Below are 13,898 nucleotides of genomic sequence, written 5' to 3' on the forward strand. Positions count from 1 at the left end.
CCCATAAATGCAAATTATGACAAAAAACTAAAGACACCTAATATTACTGTGAATAATGTTACAAAATGTACCAAATTGCTTATATTACCTGAAAAACATTCACATTGGACTGCCTTAACACTGCCCTTATTGAAACAAACCCAATATGGGGTAATAATTAACCCTTTCATAACAGCAATCCCACAAATAAGACGAGACACTGTAGGTGAATAGGTTTTTTTTTTTAACTTGCAGATATCAATATGAAACTTTATCAGATGATTACTCGTATGAATTGGAGAAAAAAATGTATTACAAGTTTTCTATATTTTATGTTTAAATATGCTAATTAGGCTATTATCTAATTAAATATGCACTAATTTGCATTATATTTTGATGCAATGAATCTGACCACCTGAAAATGCCAGCTTCAAAATTCCTTTTTTAGTTTGTTAATATCCTACATACAAGAATATTTACTGTGGTTAATTGTGGCTATCTCCTTTCGTTATCCAGGTACAGAGAAAATACTGCTAATAACCTTAAAAAATGCGATTTCGGCCTATTTTTATGCATTTAGTTATATAAATCAGGTCATGAATGACAAATCAACAAATGCCTCAGTAAAAACATTCACAACATTGCTTAGAATAAGACTGTAAAGTATAGAACGGATTGTGCATTATGAGATCCTGCATAACATCACATCATGACAACATACATGACAACATCGCCGGTAGGTAGCCTACCACAAATAGCCAACATAAAAAAAAAAAAAGAACAACAGAGTGTGGGGGTAACTGGTGAGCAGTCGTTGGCTGTTCCAAAAGAGGAGTAAAGAAATGACATATATCCAGTGTATCCAGACTGGTATTGAATGATCACTTAAATCCATAAAGCCCTCAAATAAGATCTGTACATGCATTTAAATTTACACAGAAAGACCTATATACACTGCAACATACAGTACAGCACGCTCAGAGAGAGAGAGAGAGAGAGAGAGAGAGAGAGAGAGAGGGAGAGAGAGAGAGAGAGAGAGAGGAGAGAGAGAGAGAGAGAGAGAGAGAGAGAGAGAGAGAGAGAGGGGGGGGTGTAAACATAGGAAAACAGCTATACATTATATATACGATTGAGTCAAAAAATTAAGTCAATCCAGTGTATCCTGACTGGTATTAAATGATCACTTAAAAGTCCATGAAGCCATCAAATAAGACATGTACATGCATTTAAATTCGCACAGAAAGACCTGTCTACACCTATACAACATACAGAGTCCTTAACACCTAAAACACCTATAGCCTACATTATACCACACACACACACACACACACACACACACACACACAACACACACACACACGCACACACACACACACACACACACACACACACACACACACACACACACACAGACACACACACACACAGACACACACACACACAGACACAGACACACACAGACAGACACAGATAGACACAGACACAGACACAGACAGACACACACAGACACACAGACAGTAAAGCTCACACAACATTGGTTCGGCAGCATCCCAGCCGAAAACATGCACAGAAAATGGTGCAAGGCACACTGTTTACAGCACAGCTACATTTCTTAGAATTGCAGGGGCTTTTACTCTTGCAACCACATCTGATCATCTGTAAAATGTAGTCTGGTGCCACTTTGACCTTTTCTGGAACACTTATTGGTATCAGTGCTTTGTTGCATGGGTCTTTCTTCCATCCAAATGCTTCAGGAGATAGTTCAGGTGGAGTGTGAACCAATGTCCTCCACAATATTGCTTGAAAATGAGCCCTTATCACATTCTTAAGAAATGCCTCTGTTGTTGGTGGAAGAGCAGCCAGGTTAGGTGAAGATAAATGACCTTTCCCATTCTTTTTTCCCCATACCACCAACCTTGTATGTGACATGCTGATACTGTCTGGAATGCCATAACATGCCGACACAAAGTTAGTGGCCTCACTGGAAAGTTGTTGGAATGGTGCCAGCACATTACCAATTGATGTCAAGTGATATCCAGCTTTTAGGGTCTTGATAACAGAGCCTTTACCAATACCAAAATAGGATGCCACAGTGTCACACCCTCATATGGCATGGGCTGTTAAAAGGTCAATTACAATGTCATTTTGTGGATTTACATTTTTTATTTTATCTCTTTCCATGTTAATACGACCACCACTGAAATTATGTACTTTGTAGGCAAACAAATAATCAGCCAAAAATTATGTAATTATTACTTACAATTTTTATTTTGTGTTACAACAGCACAGGAAGAGTAAATAGCAATGTATGAAATGGTGAAATTCTGTGTTGAATTAGTACCGGTAATCCTTTCTGGGTATGTCTAAGCTGACACCACCAATATTCGCCTAAATGTTACATATTTCTGCTTGACAAACAGCTAGTTATGTAATTGTCTAAAATGTATTTGGTACAAGGACACTTTCTCCACTTTGATATGGCAGGCCTACCACCTAGAATGCTCTATGGTTAATCATAGTGCAGTTATGAAGCTGTCAAAAGCTTGTGGGCTATGGCTGCAGCGAAATCAACATGAAAGGGTTAATATCTGAAATTGGCACATCACCCACTCTTATCCTGATGGGTAAGTGTTGGACAACTACAAACAGCAAAACCAAACAACCCACTATGAGATATAAAGCCACGTTTGGCGAAATGTTGGCCTTTGTGTCTCCGACTTGGAAAATCAGGCTTTTTGGGTGAATGCCCCGCCCCCAAACATGCATGACCCCACCCCCACTGATGTCCATACCTCACCACCTGTTATTATACACATCCCACCATGTAAACAAACACAAAATAAGTATGGTATAGGGTATTTGGTCAGCATAACATGAATTGGGAGCCAAAGACTGTTGTAATCTATGGCTGCAGCACATCAAGCATAAAAGGCTCAATATCTGAAAATGCTCAAGGGATATCACCGGGCATCGTCTGGAACCTTAATAGGTACACCTTAGGCAACCACAAACTGCAAAGAAAAAAACTTTATCAGACGAAACTGGGTTCGGCTGATATTTGGCTTTTGGCTGCCGGACTACGGTACAGAGTTAGGAATTTCAGAATTACGCACAGAATTACGCACTTGCGCGCCTACACTGATGCCTGCTATCTATACGGTGTTGAACAGGCTACAACATTCCTGTATGAGACCAATTGCCTCTGTTAATTACCTTCCCTCTTCATAGAGGGAAAATGTATTTTAATTAAGTTGTTTGCTCATTATAACAAATTTGTCAGTGAAATGAGGGAGGAAGCCCGTTGTGTGCTCTCTGATATGTGCGAGTCAATAATTACAGGGTGTCACACACTTGACAGAAGTGAGAATCTTTGGTATAGTTCAAACAACAATACTATATTTACTCCAGTTTATAGAATGGTAGATTTCCTGGAGCCATCTATTGATTGGCCATAGATTTGAAACTGTTCATAGGCCATAGATTTGACATCTAGCGGATTCAGGGTTTCACTCCAGTGATGTCATGATTTGTTGTTCAGTTGTGGTCTTCATGTGGACTGCCGGCAATTCTGCTGCACACTGTGCTTGTGTTCATGTCAATAACAAATTGTGCCCACCCCATGGTCATTGTTACATTATATTTTATGTCATAGAAAATAGGGATATAAAATTAGGGTGCTGTACAGTATGTTGCAGTAATATTGATATGATGTTGATAATACAGCATAACAAATGAGGCATTCCCAGGAGGACAATATGCACATCAATATATCCACTTTCTTCAGACCATTCAGACCAACCAAGACCATTTATGCAAACTGTAGCCTATCTAATATCTTTGTTAAAACCATTCTATCCTTGTTGCTGTGGTCTCACCAGTCTACCAAAAAAAAGAATGGCCGAAAGACCACGGTATACAATTTTAGTTGTCAACCAATTGAAATAGAAAAGGTGTATAGATAATGGTGTGTGTGTGTATATAATGTGTGTAGGTAAATGGTTTCCTGATTATCATCGACTTTCAAAGACTTCGAGACTTGGTCTGACCAAGAGCATAACAATTAACATTTCCCAAATGGCATGGTCAACCCGCCTCCCTTGGTTTGCTAATGGTTGCATGCTTCCCGACAAAGTGGGAGGAGTTCCCGATTTTTCGGGAGCCCAGAAACAATATTTGTATTGCTCTTGGCCTGACTAGAAGCACCACTTAAGGTGTTGTATCGCTGGAGGGCACGGCCTGGCTAGGTAAATGGTGTGTGGATAAGGGACTGTGGGCAGTCCATGATGGTAGACTTATTTTCAAGTGGTAAAGATGTTGTGAGGGAGAGGGTTCCTCCTTTCATGCACTACGTGCGAGGTGTGAATTTCTATGTTTATAATGTACCTTGTTAACTCATCAATCTAAGTGTTCCCAATGTGTTTGTGTGTGTGCCTGTGTGTGTGTGCCAATCAACCTAATGCATTTCTTCAGGCCTATTAACAGCACAAATGGTGTGTTTTCTGCAAGTGACAAAGAAGGGGAAATATACAGTAAATACATCTCAGATGGTGGTGGCATGGGAGCTGCACGAGACGTTTTTCTCTGACTGCGCTGTTAAATTTGCCATTTTACCATGTGAATGTTTCAGCAACTTGATGCTCAAGTTCATATCCTAAATTGGTCTGAGAGCTGTGCAAGGCTGTTTTTCTTCATTGCATTCCTGCCCACGCTCGGACTGCCATCCAGACTGTATAATAGAATAATAACAAACAATATACTCTCTTCTAAAAAAAGGGTATTTTGTTGTCAATGACATACAAACCATAATTTGACTAAGCGTACACAGTATAAGAAGAATTTGAACAATATTCACATGGTAAAACACTACACTCATTATGACCTACAGTATTCCTTATTTGGGTCAGTGTTCCAGTTACTACAGATGGCACACTCTATTACCACACATATTTGCGCACCCATCCAAATAATCAGAATCAGCTGTCTTAATTACTTGGCCTAGCCAAAGGTGTATAAAATAAAGCAGGCATGCAGACTGTTCAAACATTCAACGCACTGAAGAAAACCACATGAACATTCCAAGGTCACTGGTGGACATTCCAGAAACATTTCTTCACCATGCCACTGGCACGTTACTCCTTCACCTATACAGATCTACACATGTCACTTTACTAGTATAACCACTGATAGTACTTCTGCTGCTGTGTGTGTGTGTTTGTGGGGGGGGGGGGGTATGTATTGTAATGTCAGTATTCTTATTGCACGTGTGTGTGTGTGTGTGTGTGTGTGTGTGTGTGTGTGTGTGTGTGTGTGTGTGTGTGTGTGTGTGTGTGTGTGGTATTGTATTGTATTGTATTGTATTGTATTGTATTGTATTGTATTGTATTGTGAGAGAGAGAGAGAGAGAGAGAGAGAGAGAGAGAGAGAGAGAGAGAGAGAGAGAGAGAGAGAGAGAGAGAGAGAGTGTGAATGCAGGAATCAGTTTGTTAGTTTTTATTGCACAGTGAGTGTGTATTTTGTCTATTTCTTTAAAAATAAGTTTAAAAACAAAATAATAGAAAAGAAAAGAATAGAAGTCCTTTTAATGTCAATTTGGGCATTAGATTGAAAGCAGCTCAATCAGATTACGTAAGCAAGCTCTGGGCAGGAAGGTCCAAGTTTCTGACTTCATGTTTCTCTGTTTCCAGTGGCTATTTCTAAAAAAAAGAAAAATATCCGTCACTAGACCTATCTGTTTTGATGCCCAGACTATAAAGCTGTTACCGGTATACATGTTACACGAGAAACAGCTCTCAGACTGAGGCCTGTTGCGTTCTTACGTAAGCAATGATTCTGCAAAGCCAGTGATTGTGTGTGTGTGTGTGCGTGTGTGTGTGTGTGTCAGTGTCGTTTGGACTCAACGACTCATGGACACTGATGTGCGTGCGTGCGTGCGTGCGTGCGTGCGTGCGTGCGTGCGTGCGTGCGTGCGTGCGTGCGTGCGTGCGTGCGTTAGAAGACATTGTATCTAATCATCAGATATCCACCCTGGTGGTTTTGAATTCAAATAACTCACCCTGCCAACTACAAATTAAGAACATTAGACATTCCATCCTACATCACAAACAAGAACAAAGTGTGCAAATTACAGGGGAAGTTAGCTCACCTTCAATTTGCTGACCAGTCAGTATCACATTCTGTCCTAAAAAACAAGTCCATATCAGAAGAAATCCTAATTTTTGCAATCAAAGCAAGACTACAATGCCTCCCAACTAGATACAATTTGGCAACATGGTACCCTTCACAATTCAACCCAAATTGCATATGGCATACACATGGTCACGAGAATGAAACTGTAGCCCACATTCTAAATGGATGCCATTATTACAAAGGACAGTATGTGGCCAGGCACGACCGCCTTGTCAGTCTGGTTGCAAAAGACTTGAAAAACATTAACCTTGGATATGACTGCAATTTTTTCCTACACAATACTGTGAAAATGGACTGGTTTAACCATAACCATGATGTTGATAATGACTATTTTAAAAACATCCCAAATACCCCAGACATTGTAATGGTAAACACTTCAGATAATTCTGTGCTTATTATTGAGGTTGCGTGCTGTTTTGATTTTTACATGGACACCTGCTATTATTCCAAGCTACTGAAATACCAACCATTACAGGAACGCATCCTCCAGCTTGGATATCAATGCAAATTAATAGTCCTAATTTTTGGTAGCTTAGGCCACATACATAAGAATGTTGTCAGAGGACTGCAGATTGCGGGACTGCAGAAAGGGAGCGCAAAAACACTAGCAAAATTTTGCTCTGTTTCAGCTATAATAGGTAGCATGCAAATATGGAGACGAAGATGTTTTGTTTATCCTTGAATGATGTTTCATCTTTTGTAACAACAATGCTGGCATAAGTAAGTGTGTAAGTCTTTTAAAATCTGCCAGCCTGTCAATAGCCTATTCCAAAATATTTGGATCTTGCACCTGTGTGTGTGTGTCAGTGTCGTTTGGACTCAACGACTCATGGACACGGATGTGCGTGCGTGCGTGCGTGCGTGCGTGCGTGCGTGCGTGCGTGCGTGCGTGCGTGCGTGCGTGCGTGCGTGCGCGCGCGCGCGTGTGTGTGTGTGTGTGTGTGTGTGTGGTTTGGACAGGCAGGTAGGTACTTTGCATGCTTTCATTTCGTCTGCTATATGATGCAGTCACACTGATGGACTTGCATTGCAGTGTGCTGTTATTAATGGTTAACCACTTGATTTGAAAAAAAAAATGTTGCCTATAAATATATACATCTACAAACTGTATAAACATACAGTTGATCTATACATTTACAAGTGATTCGCCTGAGTGGGAAGCAAGAGGTTGTCTGACCTGTTCTGTGGCATGGCAAGCACAAGCACCAACTGCAATGTTTAAACCATAATATAAAGGGCATGTGTTGTGCAAAATGCTGAAAATGACAGCAACAGGCTAGCTTCGCACATTTCAAGCAAAGAGTCTTGTGCATATTCAGTCATGCATGGTCTGCAGAGGCATGTAAATATCGCTGAGTGCAGTGTGCCTGAGTGTTGCCTACCTATCTAGATCTACCTACCTACCTATCTACACACACACACACACACACAAACACACACACACACACACACACACACACACACACACACACACACACACACACACACACACACACACACACACAATAGGCACAAGCAGTGCTCCACCTGGTGGTGGTGGTGGACTGCACTCACTCTCAAACTTTGTCTGTCTTCGTCTCTCTGTCTGTCTGTCTGTCTGTCTCTCTCTCTCTCTCTCTCTCTCTCTCTCTCTCTCTCTCCTCTCTCTCTCTCTCTCTCTCTCTCTCTCTCTCTCTCTCACACACGCACACGCACACGCACACGCACGCACACAAATATTAGACATCCTCTTACCTCTTCCCTTGGATAATACCAACTTTTTGTTTTGATAAATTACAGTAAAGTGGCAGAGTCTCCTTTTGCCTCTATGGTACTGATTACTGTACATGTATTCGGATATTTTTAAATGCTGATTTTTTTTTTAATTATCCTTTTACGTATAAACACGACATGGATGAAAATAAAATCTCTATTGTGATAGGTGCGTTGTAGCCCTGGAGTTTTGAAATGAGCATTCTAAAACTCTGTTTACCGAACGTACAAACAGGTGGCCAAAACCAGTGTTTTTAAGAATATCATTAAGCATGTAAACAGCCTAAGTGCCAGTATAGAGTAACTAATGGAACATTCCTCAAGCCTATGCAGTCTATGCAGTTCTTGTGTGCTTTGTATCAGTAAATTGCCGTTCATACAAAATATTAGCAATATATTTTTAGTCAAGAAAACATGGCAGAAGTTTTCAGTTTGCAGTCAGGGATGTTCTATTCCTGTAAACCTGAGGAACCTTTTTCATTCAAGGGCACTTCAAAGTCCTCTAGGCCAGTGGTTCCCAACCTTTTTCTTCAGGGACCCATGTTTTTACTATTGTAAGCTTTGGTGACCCAACCACGCGAGCGCCCGCACGAGACGAGTCACAAGATGCCCTCTGTTTCCTGCGAAAACTAATTTTATTTATTTTATTCCTCAATTCGTCTTAGGTCAAATATAGAATAGCCTAAATGTTTAATGAAGCACTTACAATTTGCTGCTTCTATGCATTTATTAGTTAAATGCTTTGTAATTTATTCAACATGGGCTTTATATACGTGTATTTCAAACGAAACCCCTTAAAATCAAGAGGGCTCCGCGACCCCCTGTGGATCTTTGGTGACCCATAAGGGGGGTCCCGACCCATAGGTTGGGAACCACTGCTCTAGGCTACGGGCCATACCGGCCACCTTTAAAGCAGACCTCACCTTCACTAGGTCCTTTGTCCTGAAAATATAACTTCATTATATTACATATATAATTTTTGTGCTATGTAAAAAGCTTGCCATTGTAAAAAGGTGGACAACAGAACCTAATATGACTGATGAGATTCGTGAGATCCAGTTACAGTATGTGACAAATCTGGTAGAGTGGACTTTTGGCTCATAATGATTATTACACTTTTATTTCAATTGTAATTTAAATTTATTTTACATTGACAACTGAAAAATGTGAGATCTACCTTGAGTGACATTACTGGTTCTTACGTAACTGCATACACAGGGCAAATTATGCCTTGGCGCCATCTGGTGGATAGCTGAAATTATGGCAAGTCATTATTGTGTTATCAGTAGTCAGTAGCAGAACAATTGCACGCATGGCCCTGCCATGGCCATGCCATGGTCAAAATAGGGCCCCCAACACAAATTCAGGAGGGACCTGGGCACAGGAGCAAATGTCTTGTTTGCCACCCTATAGCTCCGCCCCTGGCAGGAGACTGCTGCTACTACTGCTGCTTTTACTTATAATGAGGTACTCTTAAACTAGGACTATCACCCAGGACTTCAACTTACACTGAGTATCTCTTAATACAGGAAAACAATTTATTTTGTACAATAGTCTTTTGTGTGTGTGTGTGTGTGTGTGTGTGTGTGTGTGTAGACCCAGGTCGTAGCTCTCTTAGGTATACAGCTATGATCTGGAAACACTGGTATAATTGCTGTGACTAGTTTTCTGAATTCATTATATGTGTGTGCTGTGCTCATGTATTGTATTTATTGATTCATGTATTGTAATGCACTCCTTGTGGACCTGGAGCCTTTTATTCGGTTTATTGCCCTATTTATGTACTCCATAGTTCCTGTACACATACAGCACGGTGGCAATCAACCACACATTTGACATAATAGCTCAGTGATGTCATTCTGTCACTCCAGTAACATGCTGGGGGTTCGGCTGCCAATATGATGTCTAACTTGATGTGGACATCAGGCGAGTCTGCTGCACGCTGTGCTTATACTACAGTATACGGTTCATGTTGATTCCAATTTTTGTCTATTTGTTTAGTTCTGCTCAGTGACATACATTGCCTATTATAATAACACCAGACTATACATTATTACATTATTATTTACATTGTTACACATATATGCATTCTGGATAACAAAATGGGCTTCACCACCTAATAAGCAAGGGAAGTAACAAGTGCTGTACACTACTGTAGACTGTACAGTAGCCTAGTGGTGTTGATATGGTGTGGATAATACATGAACGGGTGGGACAAATAAGGCATTCACAAGAGGATAATAAGGACATCAATATCCAATTTAATGACTGTACATATCAAAATATCAAATATGGCAGTACATAACAAAAGGTGAAGCAGCTGTTTAAAACCATTACAGTTTGAGGATATACATACACAGCTCTGGCTTTCCAACAGTTCCTGATGATCCCAGAAATCTAGAAACAGTTTGACCACGCAACTCTATCGACCCTCAGACAGTCTGGAGCTTGCAGCAGATGAAACTGGACTCGTTATGCCCTCTGCGGGAAGAGAACATGCACTTCTTCCTGTTGTGAAGACATACAGATAGTGTCAAACTTGGAAATTTGTGTAGGCTTAACCAGGCACTGCCTCATTTGCAACACTTATACAGTACATTAAGGCAATACATATACATACAGTAGCCTACATAGAACTAGACCTATACTTGAAAAAACATGTACTCTATATATATATATATATATATATTAAATACAGCATATCTTGGCTCTAAATTGCCATAGAGCGTTCTTATAGCAGTTGATAGAAAAGACACACCATGACTGGCACAAAGTCTATGATTGTATTTGAGATAGGCCTACTAGTTTTATGCCTACCGCAGTGCAATGGTGATGATGATGATGATGATCGCCAGAGTGAAGAAAGCCAAAGTCACCGTCACAGTGATAATGTGATGCCTGCCCTGAGGAACAGGGTCATCTTGATCAGTTTGAAGATCTGGAAAATATAGCTTGATTTAATTGTATACACAACATAGCCTTCAATTGAGCCAGATTACAGCCAAGGTCAATTTTCATCATTACAGTCCCTGGACAGGAACTGATGTTAAGGGACACTGTGTGAAATGTTTAGTTGTTTATTTCCAGAATTCATGCTGCCCATTCACTAATGTTACCTTTTTCATGAATACTTACCACCACCGTCAAATTCTAAGTATTCATTATGACTGGAAAATGTGCTTTTTTCATACATGAAAAGGGGGATCTTCTCCATGGTGCGCCATCTTGAATTTCCAAAAATAGCCATTTTTAGCTGCAAAAATGACTCTACTTGGACCATACTAGAAAATATGTGTTAATTACTAAGTAAACTCTCATGTAAAGATCAAATTTGGCAATAGGCAGCCCAGTTTCAATGAGCAGCATAGTTGCAGTACCTTTTTGACCATTTCCTGCACAGTGTCCCTTTAAGTTAGGGTTTAAGAGAAAAATGGAAATAACAATAAAATAGGCCTAATAATAATAAAAAATCCTAAACATTGTAAAGGGTAACTGAAGGTAACTGGTTGGGGACAATGTGCAGCCTACCACAGTGACAATAGCCTAGGGTAAACTGGAAACAAAAACATGATACAGGCCTACAAATGATATAGGCCTTCTTACAGGACTATTAGTGATTACTGTACATTGATTTTGTTCACTTACAGCATGTTGGCCCAAAACAGAGAAAAACATTCAACACGGTGTCACTGTTACTCTCTGCTACCCAGAAGCCGACAGAGGGAGCCAAAACGCTCTATCTGAACTCTACATGAACGCTCTATCTGAACATCACGTGACACTTAGAGCGCGCCCAAAGTGTCCTTGGTTGGTTTCACTTTCACTTCTCCATGGCAGTTGATCACGTAGCCTACAAAGTTTCGTGGCTTTTGGCCATTGAACTGGTGAGTTTGTTATTTGTTTCTTGTGTTTTGGTATGGCAAGACATATGCAAGAGTGCATACTTGCTCTTTTTCGATGTTATTGGCTGTGAATTTGGATGGGAAGAATAATATGGAAAAACTAGCCTAAGTATGGTGGCTTACCCGATAGGCCTACTTATTACACAAAATGGTGGCTACACGATACTTACACAATGTATTTTCTTTGTATTAGTCTTCGAAAAACAACAAATTACTGTTTTCGAAAATAGCACGAGCCTGGGTTGCACCTCACGAGCATTTTCCTATATTATCTTGGAGGCCTATGCATTTTTGTTCACCCAGCTGGACCTGGCTAGACCTAGCCTACAAGAGGTTTCCCTATTTCCCCACTGAACGAAAAAAGCCTAGTCTACGCATCCCACAGATACACAAAACATAGTGTAGGCTACTTACAAGTGCAAGTTTCATTGATGAAAATCTGCGAAAATAATAATAGGATAGATAAAGAATTAGACCGTTGTCGATCGAGTTGTTTTCATGATCTCTATTGAAAAAAAAAAACAAACAGAATAGACCTACCTCGTCCTGAACACTTTCGGCGATGATGTAGGCATAGGCTGGTGACTCGTCGACCGTGAACCTGTAGACAGACGCTGACTTCACTGGGTCTGTGAAGTTTTCCATCCTGCCGTGCCCATACTGAACCCCCACCTTCCCCTACAGAAAAACATCGTTTTAGAATAGGCTACACCTCCCGTCTGCATGCGTGCGTCTAAATAGGCTAGGGAGGCTATAGGAAAATACTGTCAAATAATCGTTGAAGACGGATCGCTTAGAAAACTAAGTGTACATGTGAAAATGTGCTGGAGATGTAGTGAAATCGATACTTAGCCTACATCAATGATGAGCTGCCCATCACACAATGACTTTTGAAGTATGTCAGAGATAGTGGGGTCAATATCACAGACGAGCGAGCCGCCCGCCTGTTGCTTCTCGCCACACACGCACAGTGATGCCTCGGCGTATGAAAATGTACAGATAACGAAACACAACACCTTCAAAGCTGTAACACAAACAGACACACGCGCGTGAGTAGGCTATACCAAAAAGAAACACAATGGCGGTGCATTTTTTTCTTCATTCAAACGATGTAGTTAATAACAACATGCATGACTGAACATTCATCTGGTTATACGCTATAGGCTATTTATGCCGCGCCGCTACTGCCTACAAGAACCATGAAATACAACGCGTGAATTGTTGAAAGCTCGGAACAGCGCAACAGGAGGCAAATGTATCGCTTTTCCTACCTGTTCTGGTGGTGGTTGTAGCGCTCATATCCTCTGACGACCTTGTTTGTGGCATAGCCGAGAGCGATAGGCCCTTCCTCGTAGAGTGGCGCATCGCCTGAGCTCAGTGGCCTGTGTGTGTGGTCACTCACATGGCAAACTCCGCCTAAATGAGGCAACCTTTCCAGCAGTATACAGTAGTAGTTCTAAATACATTTCATCATAATCACCACAAGGTGGTGTAAAACATTTCTGAGACCTGTGAAAAAGAGAAGGACATGCCGAGAGCGGCATTTGTGAAATGTGTTTTTGCTCTTTAAATGAATGCCATGTAGGCCTATAGCCATGTCTTTTTTTTGTTCTTTTCTAATCATTTTAGAAGCATTTATTTTCATAGTTTTGGCAATGGGGTAAGATGAGCCATTAGAGGTGGGGTAAGTTGAGACACTTATCCTATTGGGATGTATAATGCACCATGTGATGATAATTGAGCGTAACCAGATAATTTCCTGAGCCCTGTTTCCTGTCAAAACAGCTATCTTTGTCAATTCTAGATGTTTTGACAGGACTAAGCTATATGTTTTGACATGTGACACACTTTCAAGATGTGGAAAGGCAAATGCAATTATATCCACACTCTTGATAGAACAAGGTCTAACAAAGATCCCACAAACGGCTAGCTCTTAGATGTGATATGCACAATCGACTCTGTACAACATATGGCAATAAAGATCCAGGCTCATTGGCCTGTCAGTTATAGTGACCACATTCCAACATGTGAATACCAGGAGGACACCTTACTACCATGTGTGTGGGGTTATTTATTTAT

General features: G+C 40.6%; 1 protein-coding gene across 1 annotated transcript; it reads right to left on the reverse strand.

Moving 5' to 3' along the window:
* Positions 1-10,131: 10,131 nt before the first annotated feature.
* Positions 10,132-13,851, reverse strand: LOC134444426 (uncharacterized). The gene is made up of 6 exons (XM_063193741.1): positions 13,091-13,851; positions 12,677-12,843; positions 12,360-12,497; positions 12,234-12,258; positions 10,735-10,855; positions 10,132-10,425 (listed from the first exon to the last, which is right to left on the reverse strand). The coding sequence occupies exons 1-6, from the start codon at positions 13,182-13,184 to the stop codon at positions 10,350-10,352; spliced, it is 621 nt and encodes a 206-aa protein (XP_063049811.1). The 5' UTR covers positions 13,185-13,851; the 3' UTR covers positions 10,132-10,349.
* Positions 13,852-13,898: the final 47 nt, after the last annotated feature.

This window comes from Engraulis encrasicolus, unplaced genomic scaffold (assembly GCF_034702125.1).
Source record: "Engraulis encrasicolus isolate BLACKSEA-1 unplaced genomic scaffold, IST_EnEncr_1.0 scaffold_562_np1212, whole genome shotgun sequence".
NCBI lineage: Eukaryota > Metazoa > Chordata > Actinopteri > Clupeiformes > Engraulidae > Engraulis > Engraulis encrasicolus.